At 35.7% G+C, this 20,799-nt stretch overlaps 1 protein-coding gene across 1 annotated transcript in view; it reads right to left on the bottom strand.

Annotated features, from left to right (window-relative positions):
* The window catches only part of MOCOS (molybdenum cofactor sulfurase), a 108,623-nt gene that overhangs the window by 30,482 nt on the left and 57,342 nt on the right, over positions 1-20,799 (bottom strand). The window contains exons 11-13 of the mRNA XM_074279225.1: positions 17,107-17,231; positions 10,776-10,881; positions 4,460-4,598 (exon numbers count right to left, since the gene is read on the bottom strand). Coding sequence (XP_074135326.1) covers positions 4,460-4,598; positions 10,776-10,881; positions 17,107-17,231 — 370 coding nt within the window. The remainder of the gene's footprint in view (positions 1-4,459; positions 4,599-10,775; positions 10,882-17,106; positions 17,232-20,799) is intronic.

The raw sequence follows: 20,799 nt of genomic DNA, 5'->3' as shown, positions 1-20,799 counted from the left end.
ACATAAAGGTTAAAAACCAACTTGTTCTCTTCTTACTCCCTCACTGAACAAAAAGACAATAGTATCTGGTACTGTAAATTAAGTTTGGGTATATGCTGCCATCTTGGGATCAAATTTATTCCCATCACCACTCAAATCCCCAGGTGAAAGGCACTGCTAAGTGAGAATGGAAAAACACTACCTATGTCTTTGATCAAAACACTCCAATCTCATCCTGTTGTGTTATTGCAAATGGGTAACAAGCTGAAGTGCTAGAAATAGTCTTCACTCAGAGAAATGAAGAAAACAATAGAACCAAAACTATAGTACCTGACAGCCACTGACCTGGAAGACATTGTAAATGCACCTCTCTGAGGTCGTCCCTGGAGTAAAATCACACTACGATAACAATTTATCAAAAGAACTTGATAAGCCTTGCCTCGATTATGTTATTCTGAATGGATATGGTTTTCCAGACACCATCAACTCCATGCACAAAAGAGAACAAGTTAAAACAATTATACTTTCAGACTCAATCTCTCTCTATAGCATTGTGAAACAACCCATCCCAGATATATCATCCTATTCCATCTTCCAGTCTTTCTAATGAAACCATAAGTAGTAGCTTATGAACTCAAAAAGAATAATGAAATACCTCTACAATTTTATAGGCTAAGAATTATTGTTATTATTATCATCAATAGTATTAGTAGTGTTTATCTGGGACATTTGGCACAATGCTTTACACACAAGATAGGTTCAATAAATACTAGATGACTAATCTCTTCATTGCTCTCCCTGTCTCAAGTGTCTCCTCACTCCAATCCATTCTCCACAAACTATTAAAGTCCAAAAATGACCACATCACACTTACAATAAATTCTAGTAGCTCCTTATTGCCTCTATGATGAAAAAGAAACAATTCTAGTTGACTTTCTAAAGTCCTACACAACTTGTACCCAAGCAACCTTTGCAGTTTCATTATGTATTACTCTCCTTCTCTTGTTCTATGATACGGGCAAACTCACCTTCTTTCTGCTCCTTACTTTAGCATCTCTCTTCTCTCCTATCACCCATCTCATATACCTGAAATGTTCTCCTTCCTCACCTCCACTTCTTAGAATCCCTCATTTTCCAAGGAGCACCTTCCACATATAACCTAACTTTATCTCCCTAGTTACTAGGGCCTTCCCATGCAAGTGACCTTGCATTTTAAAAATATATTTACATACATACATATATATTGTCCTCTATACAATGTAAGTTCCTTGAGAACAGGTACTGTTTCATTTTTTGTTTTTATATCCCCAATTCTGAGCACATAGTAGGTGCTTAATAAATGTTTATTGATTGAATGATTCGATAACTCTGAAGTTCAATCCTAGACATGTACACTCTGGCCAGATTCTTTAATTTCTATTGCATTCATCATAATTAAATCCAAAACCTTAAAAAGAGGTACAGAGATATAGTAAGAATATAATGAATTTCAAGATTTTTATACTTTAAAACCTAGCCATGATCAAAGAAAGTGTGCCTGCTATAATAGTATAATCAGTTATTTCTTACATATACCTCAATCATATACCATTGCCAACAACTCTAAGAAAGAAATATAATATAGACCAAAGGGCTCTAGAATGAAGTTCACTTTTGGTTTTTGGTTGCTTGTAATATCTTGTACTACCTGTCATCCAGAATGCTGGAGCCATGCTTTCCTTACATTTCAATTTTCATCCTCCTGGTTCTAAGATAATTGATTTATTTCTGGCCATTGAAAACTTTGATTATTTCACCTCTGTCTTGACTTCTGGGTTTCTAAACTTCAGGCCAGACCTTTTTTTAAATGAATTCCATAATGCCTTAGGTGCTACCTTAATCGCTAAGTTTGTGGATGCTTGGTTGCTTTTGATTCCTAGAAGCAATGGAAACCTTAACCATCTGTCTTAAAGGCATCAGAGGCCTGAACCTCTGCCCAGCCATCTCTTACTAAAGACATTGATTACTGCTATTTCTCAGAAAACTTTAATCTACATAAAGAAATTAAGAAAAAGGTCACTAAAAGACTATCCCCTTCTCTCAGATCTAAAATCTCAGGCAAACAAGTAATGCCTTTGTCAAATGCAGAAATGTGCCCGCTAAGAACAACAGCAGTTTGGATTGTAAGTTCATTTCTAAAACATTGCAGAAAAGAGGGACAGGAAAATATGAATTGTTTCACCTCAGAAGAACAAAAATACAGAGCAGTTGAAGGGAAAACAAGGTTTCAACCTTAAGTAGATAAAATTCTCTGGATGAAACAAAGCACTGGCAGTCTCAAGGTCTGCTTTGGGCTGGTGTCTTGCACTCAATGCCCAGATTCCTTGCTTAGGAGATTCTGACTCCTCTTGCTCAGAATGTTGAGTTTCTGAGGGCTCATAACCAGGCTGTGTCCCTGAATTCCAGACGAGGTTGTGTGTTTTGACCTTCTAGTATTACTCGGATCCTGCCCTAATTCTCACTTACTGCTTGGCAGTACTTGTGCTGCCTGGGTACTTGTACCTTTTCTTATTTCTGATAATCTCCCTGGTTCCTAACCTAATGTGTGCCAGGCCCATTCTCGGGCCTACATCCTCCTACTACCCCTAGTCTTAGTTTAGATTCTTTAGTCTGGACTCCTGAGTCTGTAGTTCATTTTCATCGATATTCCTGACACTAATACAATCTCCATGTAAAACTTATAACAGACAAGTGGGAATACAGAGACTGGTACAAGTGAAAAGACAGTGCTCTCAGAGCAGATTTTGGAGTGATTCCCAAGAGGTGATAGGTAAGATTATTGAGGATGAGGGGAGGTGGAGGGGAGTGGGGAGAATTCTGAAGGAAAGTGTGTAGAGAGACAAAAAAAAAGACTAAAGCAGAACTTTGGATGAAAGATCAAAAAAGATGGTGAAGAAATGGTCAAAAAAAAGCAGAAAATCAGCAAAAGAGAAGAAATGAGGGGGGGAAGGGGAAAAGGAAAGAGAGAGGTTATGAGTTTATGACATTAGTAATTAATAAATAGCACATAATAAGCACCAAATAAATGCTTTATTTCTCTATTGAATTCTATTATTTAGATAGTAAGAAAATTGAAATCAAAATCATTGACTATCAGGTCTTTGGAATTCTAAGCATAATCAACCACTTTCTGTCAACTTTCTCTATCAAGAAATGCCAAAGCAAATGTGCTCTTTATCCTCCCTTAGAAGTAAAACTCCCTCACTATATGCCTTACTTCTTTTCAAACCCTTCTTTCTCCTCCTTTCCTTCACTTCCTTAAAGCCCAAAGCAATAGAAAATTCTAAAGTGAAGAATGATTAGAACTGGTTGAGAGGAACTCATCTGATATCTTTCTTCTCCATCCAAAATTCTGGCCCCATTATTCAAATGTTATTTGCTATGCTGTCAACCCAGAACCATAATTGGCAATGAAAGGCAACTGAGAAGTAGCTAACTTCCATATCAGGTCAGTGGCAAAGGTCTGACGGCCTGGAATTCTGTGAATTTTTCATGAGAGGAGACCATCTCATACTCAAGAATGCCTGCATTCTTTTTTTATTAGTACCTTAATGAATTTATAATCTCTGTGAGAGAGAAAGAAGAGAATATACCACACTTGTGAATTCTCTAAGGAAATTCCCTCTTCCAGTGTATAATGGCATTGGTTCTGCAACTTAGAACATTTAGAAAATTACCTGGGCATAGAAATGACTAAATGACTTGTTTAGGATCACATGGTCAGTATGCGGTAGAGGTTGGCATTCTATTCACACTGCCAGGCTGTCTTTAAAAAAAATAACATTTCATATTAATGATAGAGACAGAGAATTGAAATTTTATGATGACTGGTTACTCTGTTCCAAACCTGAATTTTCAAAATTGACCAGACTTAGGGAAAAGACGCTGATTGCCTGATTTCAAAAAACAGCCAAAAAAGACAGCCAGACTTTTCAGAATCCCTGAATCCTCACAATAGTCAGTAATCAATTTCACTTCAATCAATACAGCCCAGAACATACCTGAAGGGAATCCTTCAAATGACGTGTGACAAGGCTAATCTCTTCCATTGGAGAGTCCTTTAAATACTTCAATACATCACATCATTTAGACACCAATAGAAGCCATCATTATGCTGATCCTCCTATCATATCTCAACAGCATTTAAGCTAGAAAGACTAGAGATCTACCAAGTAGGATTGAGGAAAACACGGTACCAGTTTCCTCAGATCACCGTCCTCTTAGCTTGACTAAAAATGTTGACAAGATGATAGGGAAAGAGGGCTTAGGATGTTTACACATAGACTAAGTACTTGCCCAAAGTCACACAAGCAGTAAAGGTCAGAGGCAGAATTAACAAAGGTCCCCAGACTCTAGAATCAGTTTTCTCTCTATAGTACTAATAAGACTTGGATCTATGTGGGGCCTCTGGGTACAAATAATAGAACTTTTTGCTCCTTACCAGAAAATTCAGGGTGCCGATAGAAATCTCATCCCATTTCTCTTCTTCGAAAGCTTTAGTTCCATTGATAACTATGTTGGCACGGAAACGTTGAATTAGCTCTCTCATTGACAATAATTCTTCTCTTCTGTTTTCATCACTGTTGATACACAACCCCCCAAAATTGGAAGTAACACATTAATTGTACTGTAAACACTATTTATCTGTCTGAATAGATGACTATTAATGTTCACTTACTGGCATCTTACTTATACGTGGGGCTTTGGTAATTAAGGGGAAAATCGTTTACAAGACTTCATTACCGAGATTTTTGGGAACAGAGATTAATCTATAAATGGAGAATAGTGGCCCAGCTACAGTTTATAATTAGACACAGTATGAATTCTTGGGAGAAAGCACAGGTTGAAATGTTGGATAGTTCTTAAATCATCTGTTGTTAGAGGCATGAAAGGCTTGGGAAACCTGAGGAAAAAATGATATGCACTTTAAAAATGATTGCTGATTAACTTATGTGTTGATTACTGAAAAGAATTAATATTCCAAAAATAAAATAGAAGAAATCTTTTAAATAATAAAATGGAGCTCCAGTTGTCTAAATACATCCACATCACCTAAAACCACCTACCGTTAAGTCATGAAAATATCACCAGGAGTTAAAAATTAGATTTCAGTGACTTGTCATATCACCCTGGAGAAAACCATCAAAAATCAGCAGCTTGACAAAAATCTTAGTAAGGCATCGAATGAAGTTGGAGTCGGCAACTGTGTCTCAGGAAGACAGGATGCATATTGAGCAGAGTACAGTGGAAAAATCATTGAACTGGAAGCGTGGAGTCTGCTCCCCAATAGTTGTGGATGGGTAGCAGAAGCGCTTCTTTATTTTCTAGAGAAATTTAATTCTTTCTTCTCAAGAAGGGAAAGTGACACCTTTTTGGTCTGATGTCCTAGATTGTGGGGAAATATCACCATCTAGTGGTGAATGAGGATACTGCTATCAAGGGCTTTTAAAGCCAAATGTCAGAAGCAGATTGCCTTACAAGTTTCATCACACGATGGCCTTATTTATTTCTAAAGCTGCACAATTGTGAGACAGATTTAAAAAGTACAAGGCTGAAGTGAAGTCACATAATGCGACATGGGCAAGCACTGCCAGTGCTCCCCATTCACTACCCCTGTGATTTTGGATTAATTCCTGGTCGTTGTATTTGGAAATCTTTTACTGTTGCCAAATTTTTCCCAGTTACCTGACCCCATATGGAATCACAAGCCACAGTTTATGAAGCTTCAATATTCACACTACAATATTCACATTGATGATCTGTTCCCCTCTACCTAACCTCCCAATCCTTTAGCCTCCTTGAATCCCATGACCTGCTCCTCCAAATGACTTTAATCATATATAAGGCAAGTCATATCCCGGGTACTCCACTTTTCTGATACTTCTCTATCTAACCTTAAAGTCCTACCATTCCATCTCTCCCTATCCTTCCTTGTCCTCATTAAGCGCCCCTCAGGCCTTTTCCAAGACATTATCCCTATTCTGAATTCAACTTTCCTCCCTTTTTCAACTTTTAGTTAGTCATTTCAATTCAAGCCAGCTCAGTTCTGGGCTTGGAATCAAGAAACCTGAATTTAAATCCAGCCTCAGATTTACCAGCTGTGAGAGCAAAGGCAAGTCTCTTAAACTATGTTTGCCTAATCCGCTGTAAAGGAAATTCCTTTGTCAGGAAAGCTGCCTGGACATTATGGCCCATGGAGTTACAAAAGGTGGAACACAACTGAACAACTCAGCACTGTCCCCTCAGATCCCTCACTCCTTTATCTTTCTTCTGTTCATCTCTCGCCACACCTCAGCCCTGCAATCCCACCCACCTTTTCTTCTCCTGGTCACATGAGCAACAGAGATGAAGGAGATAAAATTTCATGTTATTCAGCTTCAACTAGATCTTCATTCCAGGGCATGGAGAGCCCAGCATGGAGTCAGGAAGATCTGACTTCAAACCCTGCCTCAGCCACATCACTAGATGTGTGACCCTATTATGTCACTTGACAGCTATTTGCCTCAGTTTTCTTACCTGTAAAATGGAGATAATAATAGCACTTACCACCCAGGGTTGTTGTAAAGATGAAACAAATTATTTGTAAAGCACTTAGGACAGTGCCTGGTAAGTACTACATAAATATTATCTATTATTGCTGCTATTGTTACAGCTTTTATTCCTTACTTAATGATTCCCTATCTCACTCGATACATCATTTATTTTAAACCTTTTGGAGTCTGTTATTGATTCCTCCACTCTCTCTCATCCATTTAAGGACCTTGCCTTTCCTACCTCCCCATCATTAATGTCCTTCATCCCTAACTGCCTTGTATTTATCAATTTTATCTTTATATTTATGCAGCATTTATATATGTACTTGTTCCTCCATTAGAATCTATATTCCTGGAGGCAGCTAGGTGGTGCAGTGGATAGAGCACCAGCCCTGAAGTCAGAAGAACCTGAGTTCAAATCTGGTCTCAGACACTTAACCCTTCCTAGCTGTGTGACCCTGGGCAAGTCACTTAGCTACAATTGCTTGGGGTGTGGGGGAAAAAGGATTCCTTTTGAGTAGTTAGTTTTGTTCTTTGTACTAGAATCCCCAGCACCTAACACTCTGCCTGGTACACAGCAAATATTTAATAACTGTTGATTGGTTAAAAATTTAAAAACACATCCATCTCTTTTACTAACAAAAAGTTTCCTCTTTAACATCCCCCAATGAGTGTTGAGGAAACCTTTGCTAGAAGACCTCTCATGAGTGGGAGTCCAATCTGCCTGAAGCAGGATTTTGGATCACTCTGCTAAGTAGGGAGATTTTCCTTAATATTTGATTGAAAAGGGTCTCTCTCCAATTTCCTAAGTGTTCCTAGGTCTTCTCTCTGTAGTCAAGTAATATAATCTCATGCCTCTTTCACATGATAACCCTTTAATACTTGAAGATCCAGCCCCTTTAAATTTTTTATTCTTTAGGCCAAACACCTCCAGTCCTTGCAAGTGATCTGCATGGGATATGAATTTGAAGGCCTTCACAATTCTAGCTCTCTGTATTATGAGTTTTATTTTGGAAAATACAGGGTTTATTTACCCTAAAGAATGTGAGGTCATTGTATACTACCTATATTTTCTTTGAACTCTGAAGTTTGCTTTCCCAGTTCAACCTACAACAGAACTGTGATCACAAAGCTAGCAAAAAATCAAACTCAAGATACCAAGTTTACTCACTTGGCTATGCTGCCAGAAGCTTTTTAATTGAACGCCTGGTACAAAATAGACATATGATGAATATTGAATTGAAAATAATTGAATTAAGTTCCTTTTGCTATTTCTTTAAATTAAGATAAAGAGTAAAATTAAGCTATAACCAGAACTTGAAAAGATTTTGACAGAACATAACATAAAATAGGATTCTAATAATATTAAGTTGTATAGATATAACTGTAAAGTCCTATACTTGTGTCCAAAAAAATCAACTTTACACATATAAGATGAGTAATTATAGCTAGACAACAGTTCAAGAAGGGCTTAAGTAGAATATAAGCTGTACATGAGTTAACAGTGGATATAGCCGCCCCCCAAACTCCAACTCTACATGTAATGTCAAGAGAGACCTTCTGTTTTTCAGAACTGCAGGCTATGCCCTGAGCTGAAATATCTTACCCTCTATCAAAATATCTCGCTTGGACTAGCGACAGATGATCTCTGAGAGTTTTATGATTTTCCTGTTAATCGATAACTATTTAGATTTATTAGAGTTTCCCTGTTTCCTAGGGGCTTGAGAGCCAGAAACAGCCAATGTGCTGCAGCAATCACCTGACATTCTGAACAATCCCCACGTTCAAGGCTCCTAAGTGAACTGACAATCAACTTAATGACTGCTTTCCACCATATTGTCCCCAAAATGTCTGCATTGTTTTAGGAACTATTTACTTTCAAGAATGACTATGTTGTGGTCCCACCTTTTTGTGGTTTTCATGTATAAAAACCTTACCACCCCTACAAGCCACAAGTTTTCTTTCCAAGACTTTGTTTTGCAAACCTATTTTCTTCACTTTGAAAATATAATTCCATTTAATTCCTGAGTCTCCTATCTCTAGCTTCTTTTGTTAAGCTCCAGGCACCCACAGATTAGAGATTGTTTCTTTGGGTGACAGTAATTTTAGCTATTTTAAGAGAGGTAGAGTGCCCAGGGTTAGAGGTATAAAAGTTTCTGCATACTCTGCTCTAGTTAAACCATAACTTGGGGCATTATATTTAGTCTGGATATCATATTTTAGGAAAGGCATAGCGAGGGTATAAAATGTCCAGACAAGGTCAGCTAGGAAGGTGTGATAAAGGGTATCAAGATCATATCTAATAATTATAATCATAAAACCTTCAATAGCTATCACTTAACAAGTTTAAAACACATTTACATTATTTACAAAAGTTTCTCAAAATAAGAAATATAAACCATTAATATTCTAAGGAAGGAATGCTCTAAATCCCTAATAGTAAAAAAAAAAAAAAAAACCTAAGGTTTTACCTCAGACCCAGAAAATTGGCAAAGGTGACAACAAATGGCAATAGGGAATACTGAAGGGGATGTAGAAAGATGGGTACGTTAATTATAAGTGGAGCTGTGAGTTAATGGAGTTCTTCTGGAAAACAAAATGGAATTATTCAAAGAAAGTGACTAAAATGTCTATACCCTTTGATTCAGAGATTCCACTGTTATGCATAAACCCAAAGAAGGTCAATGAAAAGATAACAAAATATTTGTTTATCTATGCCACAATATCTGTAGTAATGTTTTGGACCTGCATTCCTACCCATCCTTCAAAGTCTAAAGCAAATACCATCTTGACCATAAAATCATAGATTAACAACTGAAAGTAAGCTTAATGATCATCTAGTCTAAAGCTTCTTAAAATGAGTAGCTACCCTATGTGAGGCCACGTAGGAGTTGAAAAATTGTCATTTAAATGTAAATTCTGATTTGTATATCTATTTACACACACACACACACACACACACACACACACACACACACACACACACCTGGGGGTCATGTAAAAATTTATCAAGCCAAAAAAAAAAAGTCACAAGTGGAAAAAGTTTTAGAAGTCCTGCTCTCGTTCAATCTTCTTAATTTACAGATGAGATAACTGAGGCTCAGGGAAAGGAAGAGATTTGCTCAAATTGCATGTAAGAAATAGAACCAAGATTCAAACCCTGGTCCTCTGGTTCCAAATCCCTAAAGCCTTTTGTGATCCCCCTTATTGTTAATGATTACCTCAGACTTTATATCCATTTTGTTTTACACCTGTCAAATCTACTTACACTTTAATACTGTGTGGTATATTTGGATCTAATCCTCTCACAATACTGTAAGCTCTTTTGGAGAAGGAACCATATCTTATCTAACCTTTAAATCTCCCCTACCTCCAGCAACTAACAGTGTCCTACATTTTGTACAGGCTTAAAAATGTTTGTTGAATTGAAGTGGATTTGGTTTCTTTTTCATCATGGATCTTCAGTTCCTATAGGTGATCCAGTCCTTGGCCCTATTGTTGGAAAAGCTGGGGACTCACTGAAAACCTGCCCCAGCCCCATCCTAAGTATATGAATGGTTATAAGAATAGATCTTCACAAGTACGGCTATGAAGTTATAGTTTAAATTTGCTCTTTAACCCCTCATGGGCACAGATCATGAAAAAGGGGGAAACTGTGAGAGGAAATGTCATCTATATGCCATCCGTGGTCTACAAGACCTTCATTTAAGGTGTCAGCACTTATTTTAGTGGGAATGGCGCTGGCCTGAAACCAGAGACCCTCACAGGTCTGAAGGAACATGTTCTACCTGGAAAAGTTCCAAGGGCCCATATTTCATCATACAAGTTTCCCCACTCCCATTCATGATCAAGCACAAACTGAACCCTCAAATTTCACTGCAATAAATTTGGCTTCTGATGCGCAAGTTTTATGAGATACAAGGGCTCTTTCATTTCTCTGCCACAGCCATAAAGTTACCTCTTTAGAGAACATCTACTGCTAAGTGATTGGGAAAATAACACATTGTTGACCTGCCAATTCACCAATACAGTGCTTTGCACATAATAGGCATTTAATAAATATTTGTTGAATTTATGGGCTAGCAACAAGGGGGAAATCACATTTTGAAAGAAACAAGACCACCCCAGAGAGCAGAAGTTGCTAAGAAACAGTTGTTTACAAAATAGCCATCATTGTTCAACGGTTTACATGACTCTCACCCATCTTAAGAGAGTATTTCTTACCTTGCATTTAACAGCTGATGAAGCTCTAAAACACTAGCTCGGTTTATCAGGAGATACTGTGCTTCATTTACCAAAGAAAGGGAGGCTGTTGTGGCATGAGATGGATCTAAATAGAAACAATTCAGCATTTTAATATCATAAGTATTATTAAATAATTGCAAAATATATTAATTTGCATTCAAAAAATTTGGGAAGCCATTCTGCTAAAAAATAAAAATTGGAAGACCTAGTCATAATGATGCTATGAAAATTCCTCTTAAAATGAATGAAACCCATAACTCAAACACATTCAAGTACAAAACAAGTATGGTGCAGAAAAATTAAATATCTTCCCTTATGGATACTAAAATGGCAGAGCCAGGATTTGAACTTGGGTCCTGGAACTTCTAATTCATGGCTATCTTCAATGCACCACACTGCCTCCCCTTTTAAGTCTGTGCTTCCTTATCATGCGGAGGAAGCCTTGGGTTCTGGAATGCCGTGCCAACAGAGCTGAAGCTCTGGCTAGTTCTACCCAGCTGGAAATATAGCCTGGAGACAAAAGGAAGTTGTAGCTGCTTACAAGGTGGATTTACAGGTTTGAAGCAGCAAATAAAAGAGTTGGTGGAGTTGTTTTCATCATGAACCAAAACACAAAAAGAAAGATTTCATGGGAAATTTGATCCTTTTGTTTTGCAGTGCTCATGATAAACAATTGCTAAAAAGAAAATGCAATAAAAGTAGTTGCAAGCTTAAACAACAGTAGGAGGGGATAAAAAAGTAGAGAAATTCTAAGATCCTGATAGTACCATCCAGTTAAACCAACAAAATTAATACACACGCAATGTGAAATAATTTTCTGATTTCAGTGCAAAGATGGGGACAAGAAAAAGATAACAAAGAATAAGTTAGAAAAACATAAGGCCAAAGAGTTATCAAACTGTGCATACCCTTTGATCCAGGAGTGTTTCTACTGAGCTTGTATCCCAAAGAGATCTTAAAGAAGGGAAAGGGACCTGTATGTGCAAAAGTGTTTGTGGCAGCCCTCTTTGTAGTGGCTAGAAACTGGAAACTGAGTGGATGCCCATCAATTGGAGAATGGCTGAATAAATTATAGTATATGAATGTTATGGAATATTATTGTTCTGTAAGAAACAACCAACAGGATGATTTCAAAGACTCCTGGAGAGTCTTACTTGAACTGAAGCTAAGTGAAATGAGAAGAACCAAGAGATCATTGTACAAGCAACAAGATTATACGATGATCAACTGTGATGGACTTCGTTCTTTTCAACATTAAGAGAATTCAGGCCAATTCCAATAGACTTGTGATGGAGAGAGCCATCAGAGAACCCAGAGAGAGGATCATGAGGACTGAATGTGTACTTTTTTGTTGTTGTTTGCTTTCTTTTGTTTCTTTCTCATTTTTTTCCTTTTTGATCTTATTTTTTTGTGCAGCATTATAAATGTAGAAATATATAAAAGAATTGCACATGTTTAATGTGTATTGGATTATTTGCCATCTAGAGGAGGGGATGGGGGAAAGGCAGGGAAAAAAATATGGAACACAAGGTTTTGCAAAGGTGAATATTGAAAACTATCTTTGCATGTTTTTTGAAAATAAAAAGCTATTTTTTTTTAAAAAAATCAACAAAGGCTCTAAGATCTAGAAGTGGAAAAGGCCTCAGACCCCTCTGATTTCCCTCATTTTATATATGAGATAACCAAGCCCAGAAAAGATTCAGTGATTTGTCTATTGTCCCACAGATAATAAATATCAGAATCAGAATATGAACCCAAGCTCTAACTGCAGAGCCAATATTCTTCAAGGAAACAAATGTGGGAATAATTTCTAAATTATTATTTATTGTTAATAATTAATTGTGAATTATTCATTAGCCCTTGGTATTTAGCCAGGTCATTAACTTATAGGAGCAAAGATCAATATCAAATTATATGATTAAATGAAAATCAGAGGACAGGGCATTTTAAGACAACCACAGCCTAATCTAACTAACCAAGCTGCTGATGCTAAAAGGTAGGAAATAAATAAAAGAACAAATAAACTCAGACTGTCATCATTTCCTTAGGAAGTTTAATCAAAATTAATTATCATGATGAGTGCACTCAAAAAGCCTAAAGTCACCTTGTCTCTGATACTTATTAGTTGTGTGACCCTGGGTAAGTCACTTAACCACTCTGCCTCAGTTTCCTCACCTGTAAAATGAAAGGTCCAGCCTCAGTAGTGCCTCTAGATCCCATCTACCTCTAAGTCTATCATCTTATGATCCTTGCTTAGAGAGCTATGGCAAACATGATTGCTGGTCTAGTATATAAATTTAATTGTTAAGGAAGATGATAGCAAAAGGACACGAATTAGCCTATATCAAGAAGCCAAGGAAGAAAAGCTTGCACTTACAGATAAGCTGGAAAGAGAATAACATGGAAAAATAGAAAATATATGCTGATTTCTTTTTTTTATCAATGACAGTGGAACAACTCCATTTCATCAACTAACATAGCCCTGTTTTTCAACATGAAGAAGCAGCAATGATACTAAAGGAAAAAAAATTAGAAATAACAAGGACTAAAACAAATATAGACAGAGAAGTTCACATTGAAGGTCACAAAATTGTGGGGGAGGATTGAAATTCAAGATATATTAAAGAAGGAAATTAAACACAGGGGAAAACATGGATTTTATTAAAATATCCTCCAAAAAAAAGTGAGAAAGTCTTGATAACTGACTCATATGGCAACTCTCTGATCTCTGCACAATCGTCATAAGACTTATCCTCATTTATATCAAAAGCATCTTTGATGGAAACATAAGAGGAGGAAAGAAATAAGTTTTTACAAATCATTTCTTTATAGTCACAATTGATGAAAGATGTAAACAATGAAAGATGCTACTTGACTTACTGTGTATTAACTATAAAAAGTATTCAATTCTGTGGAATAAAATGCTGTTTCACCTCACATGTTTTTGACCAACAAGGTAATTTCATAGGCATATATAAAAACTATTTAAGATTCCTTGAAAGATGTCACAACAAACTTGTTTGATAATACACACACACACACACACACACACACACACACACATATTAATGCCAACTGAATCATAAACTAGACATGGTTTTCACAGCTGTTTTCCACTTTCAGCAAGGACATCTAGTTCAAAGGGCAAATAGGAAGATGAAGTCCCTCAGGATGTTTCCACTAGTATATTGTCCCATTTCCATCCAGTCCCAGATCATTATAAGAACCTCCTAAAGGAAATCTATAATCACTCAAAAGAACGTGGATCAATTATATACACAGAGGGAGGGAAGATGTGACAATTATAGATGAAGACGAAAATTAACTATTGTCTAGGTGAACAATCTATACTAGTCCAGCAATTTATGTATGTTGGGAAAGTCACCAGAGTGGACAGTGAACTAGGCCCCAGCTTGAACATGAGAGAATGGCCTGGCTTATCTTTAGAAAATCGCTTTTAGTAGCCTATAGACCATCCAGCCTGCTTTCCTCCTGCTGCTCAGTTCTGGATTCAACTTATTATCCATCCATGTGTCTGTCTCTCCAAGTTATATGTACCGATGGGCCATCTCCATGGCACTGAAAATCATAGTCCAGACAACAGGTAGCGCATTTGATCTCAAATGAAATAATAACTGTAAAGCACTGAGCACAGTGCCCGCACATAGTAAATGCTATAAAAATGCTAGTAATTATTATTAATCCATTCTCTTTCTCCTGTGTGGATAGTTAGATCAGCCTCTTTAAAGCGACTATGCTCATTTTTTAGGATTTGTGCTGTTCTACATTGGAAGACATCACATCTGCAGCTGGGGGGGAAGGAGAGCCTTTTTTTCTGCCAAGGGCCATTTTGGATTTATAATATCATTTGTGAGCTATACAAAAATATCACCTTATAGGACTCAAAGAGTGGGAGGTTACTGTACCTATCTTTCAGCTCTTCATTGCCTGCAGTTGCCTCAGCAAATAATTTCACGGGCCTTCTGTGGCACACAGGTGGGATGTTTCTCACCCCTGATCCAGAGGGATTCTCCTCTCAACTTGGGTTCTGCACTCAGTTTCCTCCATGACAGTAGCAAAGGTCTTAGAGGAGCATGTGTTTCTTTGCTTGATATTTATAATCGTATGTTTGAACAAAGTTACCTCTGTGACCTCTGTCAGAAAATCATTTATGATGTTGACATATGCATAAAAGATCTCTTATTGGACAAGAGGTATAAGGTCACATTTGGTTTTACAAAATCAAAGCTTTAAAAAAAAAACAGTTAAAACACAATGGTATTTTTCAGTTTTTATGATTTTCTGTCAATTGACAGTTAAGATGTGATCTATGAAATATTGCTTTCAAAGGCTTGACTGTTTTACAAGGCTCCAATATATATGTAGGTTATTCTCATTAACATTTTATATAAATTGGAAAGTGAACTGAAGTTATTAGTGCTCTTTCAGTTGCTTTTTCGGGGTGATAAAGAGTTAGATTCTTTTACACACTTTTGGTCTCTTCCCTTCCTTTAGATACAATTCCCTCTTAATTATGTTGGCTTAGAACAGACTCTTTGTATTGAGCAGTTTTTTTTTTTTTTCCCCATCTTTGTTTTCTTCATTTTCAGTTCCATTTTCTCCACAAACAGGTCCAGAACTCTGATGTTTGAGTCCAAATGGAATGGAGTTACTGTCTTTGGTGGTAAAAAGAATTTTGCAGAAAATTATTTCCATCTCTTTTCCATTTTTCATGTTTGTTGCCCTCTTTCCTTTTTCATCCTTAAATTACTTCAATTTGACTTTGCTTATGTAGGTCTTGTGCCAACTTTTCTTTAAACTTGTTTTTTCTTTCGCTGTTTCTTACTGTTTTATGAGGTGATTCTATTCATAATTTTCTACTATACTTCTCCATAAAATTTTACTAATGAGTTTAGGGCTTGCCAATTTTTTTCATTGGTAATTTATGAACAAAATTTCTATGTAGACTACAAACCAAGATCCAATTCCTGATTCTATTTTCCAATGTATTTTTGACATTTTGTATGAATTACCTATTATCATATTTTGTGTTAATGCAATTTTTGAGGGTTTTTTAAATGATTTATTTGTAGAATTTATCTACCTCAGCAAGAGATACTGGTAAATAAGGTGCAATTATTTCCAAGGTGGTCTTTTTGCAAATAGTATTTCTTGTAAAAATAAGTGTTAATGCAAATATGTTTAAAGAGTTTGCACATACAGGAAGGAGGGAGAAAAAGGAGAGAGAAAAAATCTGGAACACAAAATCTTACAAAAATGAATTATATGTATTTGGAAAAATAAAATACTATTGAGAAAAAAAGAGAAAAGGAAAAATAAACATTAAGAAAAAATAATATTTAAGAATATTACTAGTGAATTGAATCAATGCATAAATGGAATTTTTCAGTAAGCTAGAATTCTGGGTAACAAATCAGATTTTTGGGCATTTGGTTAATATAAATCAATGTACCAGGACCTGATTACTCCATTTCATACTGACACTTTAATACTTAAATAAACCATGATGTCATAAGTATGGCTTTCTCACTACTAATTAAAATGGAAACTCTTCCATGTTTTAGTAAATGGTCCTCATGAATTACAACAGCATGAACTTCTTCAAACATAGATAGGCTAGTGCTCAAGTAATGAATACATAATACATACCATCAACAAGACCAGCATTGCTGGCCTCCTAAGTTTTTAAGAATTAAGGTCACTTTCACATCACATTGAAGTATAAAAGGAAGGCTGTAGGATAAGAAAGTCACAATGCAAGGAATAATGCCTTTTATTTGAATGATGGTTTTTATTTTTAAAGAGTTCCCCCAAACTATCTCCTTTGAGTCTCCAAACACTAAAACTTCAACATGATAAGATTTCACGTTTTGCCAAGGGATAGAGGCAAGTCTACAAACCTATGACTTCTGATAGTAGTCTAATGCTTGATAATTTATTAGTTGAACAAGAAAATTGCTGCATTATAGTGAAAAACTTCTGTAACTAAGCTATATATATAAATCTGAAATCTGAACCTTGGAAGAGAGAGGTTGAGATCAACTCTTGAAACCTTTTTAAATAGCCTATCTACCATTATATATCCACTAACCAATAATATGTCACCTTTCCTGGTATAAGGACTATAATTTCCCCTTTGTAATATGAAAGATGACACAGTTTCAGTTTTATGTATGAGAATATGTCTTCCCATAAATTAACTCCACATGTAATACTGATGTGTTCAAAGGCCAACACATTAGGTGAGTCTAGATACCAATTTTCCAAAAGCCAAGCGAAATTGATTTACCTTTTCTATGCTTTTTATTTGCACTTCTGTTGAAATCTGAACTCTGTTTGATCAAACGACAATGTCGGCCAAAAAATTTTGATAACCAATGTGAAATTTTTTCTCCACAATCATATGTATTTACCCTGAAAGAAAAAAACAGAGATTAGTCTTTCTTTAAGCAATAATTTATAATAACTCTCAATCTTCTTTTAATTTTCAAATCTAAGGACAACAAAATCTTATTTAACCAACATTCAGGTTCAGTGGAACTTGTAAGTTACACTCAGAAGCATATGGAGTAATGGGAAGGGGAAAAATAAAGTTTTTAAAGGCTGAGAGAATCAACAATTTTGATAAGATATTTAAAAGCTGCTGCTTATGTGAACCTTTTAAGGGAAGAAGAAAGCTTTAGAAATCATTCTGAAAAGCATTATATATGTAATTATAGACATCCCAAGCTACAAAGCTTAGAATTTCACACATTATAAGAATTACAGCTTTGCTATTTGAAAAAGCTCTAAAGTCATAGTTTTGACTTGTTTCTTGATCCTGTTTTTTGTTTTCTTTTGAGGAGGAAAAAGGAGAAGATGTATTGAAGTCTCTCAAAAATAGGTAAACATTGTCAAGTTTTGTTATACAATGTTCTAATTGTGTTTTGGGAGATACAAATGCAGGTGTTCCTAAAAATCTTCTTTACTTCTTTCTCTAGAAAGGTGAGGCAAATACAAGATCTCATTATGTAACTTTTATTTTCTTGTGTGGTTTTGGGAAATTGCCTATAAAAATGGTTTTTGACAACTAATTTTGTCACAAATACAAGATAACACCAAACTAACTGGATTTTTTTTTTACACAGATGGATTTTTTTTTTTTAGACAGAGCATCTTATCTATGTGGCTAAGGTGTGACTATATAACTTCTGAAAATATTCAGTCCAATTTCTCAATCTGTAAAGTGTTCAGAAGTACAACAATTCATAAAATAATGAAATTTTTTAAAGTTCAATTATATTACAAAATCCAGTGGCTCTGTGAATTCCTTGATGGGAATGCTGCTCCCAATGGCACAGATTTCAATCCACCCATGTCCTGCCTTTGTCCTGCAAAGAATAGTACAAACTATTTGCCCAGCCCAGCATGATGGAAACATTCCTCTATACCTATCAACATTACATGAGGAACAGGCTGTATTTGAACTGCTTGTCTATTATCCTCTCCTTCTCCAATCATAAATATTTTACAAGATATCTTTTTTGTTATTTTCTAGCTCACAAGTAATCTTTAGCAATATGAATAAGTATTTTATAGATAGCTTACAGGGAAATAGCTTGTAGTCATTAAATGTACAGATCAATTTCCCTAATGCAATCTAGTCTGAATTCTTCTAGTCCCTTATTCATTTGCAATATTTGTCTAAGATTTGTATATGTGTGTGTATATGTACACACACATACATATATAGATATATGTGTGTACATAAATATATACACAGATATATGGGTACATACATATACAGGGAGACAGAGAGACTACCTGATTGGGGCCACCCATCCAACTATATTTAACAATCAATTATTTATATATTATTGTCATGTAAATAATCAGCTCCTATAGAACGAAGGAATGTTCCTCCAGAAATGTAGCTTTTTAAAGGAGGCCCAGGAAACCAAGAGATAAGGAGGGAGAACATACCAAGCACAGGGCACAGCCAGTGTAAAAATACAGAGAAAGGAAAAGAAGCATCATGTTTGAGGAACAACTAGTAAGCCAGTTTAGGGAGATCAGAAAACGTATGTAGGGGACAAAGTATAAAATTAGGAACATAGGCAAGAGACAGGTTATAAAGAGTCTTAAATGACCAACAGATTAGGTTTTATATTTCATTATATATTCATCCTTTCTAGAGCAGCAGAAAGAGAAGTAAAGAATAATAACTAGAATACATAACAACATGGATCAATTTAACTAGAAAAATTACTTTAGCACCTCAGCAAAAGATAGATTTGAGAGGGCAGAGATTTGAAATAGATACCAATTAGAAAGTTCATGCAATAATCTAGTCAAGAGGTAATGATGGCTTAAACTAGCATTGTGGCTGTATGAGGGGAGAGAAAGGGGTTGGACAAAAAAGATGCTGTAAAGATAGAATTAAGATATGGCAATGGATTGGATATGTAGATCAAGAGATAGCCAGGAGTGAAGGATAACATAAACTTTAGAAAGTCTAGGAAAATGGTAATGTCCTTCTCAACACTAGGAAAGTTCTGAAAGGAGAGAGTGGAAGAAAAGATGAGTTCTGTTTTGGACACATAGAGTTTGAGATATCTATAGGACATCCAGTTTGTTGAAAAAAAATTTAATAATTGGAAATGAGTTCAGGAAAAACGCTATCTTGAACAAGAGGGATTTGAGCATCTATTTATATTTTTCTTTGTGGTCCAATCTCACTTCAATGATTGTGCATGTCTTTTAAAAAAAAAAAAAAGGAAAAGGATCTATATGTGCAAAAATATTTATAACAGTTCTTTTTGTGATGACAAAGAAGTGGAAAGTGAGAGAGTACCCATCAGTTGAGAAAAGACTGAACAAATTACAGTATGTGAATCTAAAATAAAATACTATTGTTCTGTAACAAAGATGAAGGGATAGTATCAGAAGAAATTGGAAAGAGTTGTATGAAGTGAAGCAGAGAGAAGTGGATAGAACCAGAAGAAAAATGTATACAGTTATAATATATATTATAATGAAGTATAATAATCATATTTACAATAGAAAACAATTTTTGGAAAACTAGAATTCCACACTAACCATAGTTCTAGAGAACTGATGATGAAACAAGCTATTTATGCTCCGACAGATAAATAATGGACTTCAGAGAGCAAAACTGAGACTTTTTGGGAGGGATATGACTAATACAGGAATTCATTCTATGTAACTATTCGTGTTTATAGTTTATATTGCTTTTCTTGCTTTCTCAGTGAGAGCAATTAAGGGAAGTGAGAGGAAGAAAATTCAGATTTTCATGAAAATAACATAAAATTGAATTTTTTAAAATAGTTGTAGACTTCATTGAGGAGGATTTATTCTATTATAAAGTTTGATTCTATCAATAAAATGTCATCCACCATGGCACAGTGGAAAAAGCCCTGAATCTAGAGCCAGAGGATATGGGTCTAAATCCACCTTTGGCCAGTTACTGTCACTATGAAACCTTGGGCAAACTATTTCACATTGCTGGGCCACAGAGATTATCTCTAAGGCCCCTTCCAAAGCTAAATTTATGATCTCACAACGAGGTATTATTTGAGGAAATCTGGAAGTTCCTTTAAGCTCTTAAAAATATAATTCTCTGTGTGACTCTGGGCAAGTCACTTAACCCCAGCCTCAGAAAAAAAAAATATATGATTCTATGATCCATGAAAAGGACTATCAAGAAGGCTTCATTATTTATGGAAATCTCTCCTTGATTTAGACTCTACCAAAGGCATTATGATGATGTCTTTGGGGTCAAGGGTGGCTACTTATTTACCTGTTTTATTCCTCTTTTGATGCTGATGATCAAAGGGTAGCTGAATGAAGTAAACTCTGTGATTGCATCTATCAAAGAATCTGATATAAATATGGCACAAACATGGAAGATAGCTTTTTAGAGAAGAGCCCTCATAACTGCATACTATTCTTCAAGAATAAAATGTTCTTTTGTAATCTGCAA

Source organism: Sminthopsis crassicaudata, chromosome 1 (genome assembly GCF_048593235.1).
Source record: "Sminthopsis crassicaudata isolate SCR6 chromosome 1, ASM4859323v1, whole genome shotgun sequence".
NCBI lineage: Eukaryota > Metazoa > Chordata > Mammalia > Dasyuromorphia > Dasyuridae > Sminthopsis > Sminthopsis crassicaudata.
This window is presented reverse-complemented; position numbering and strand designations above follow the sequence as displayed.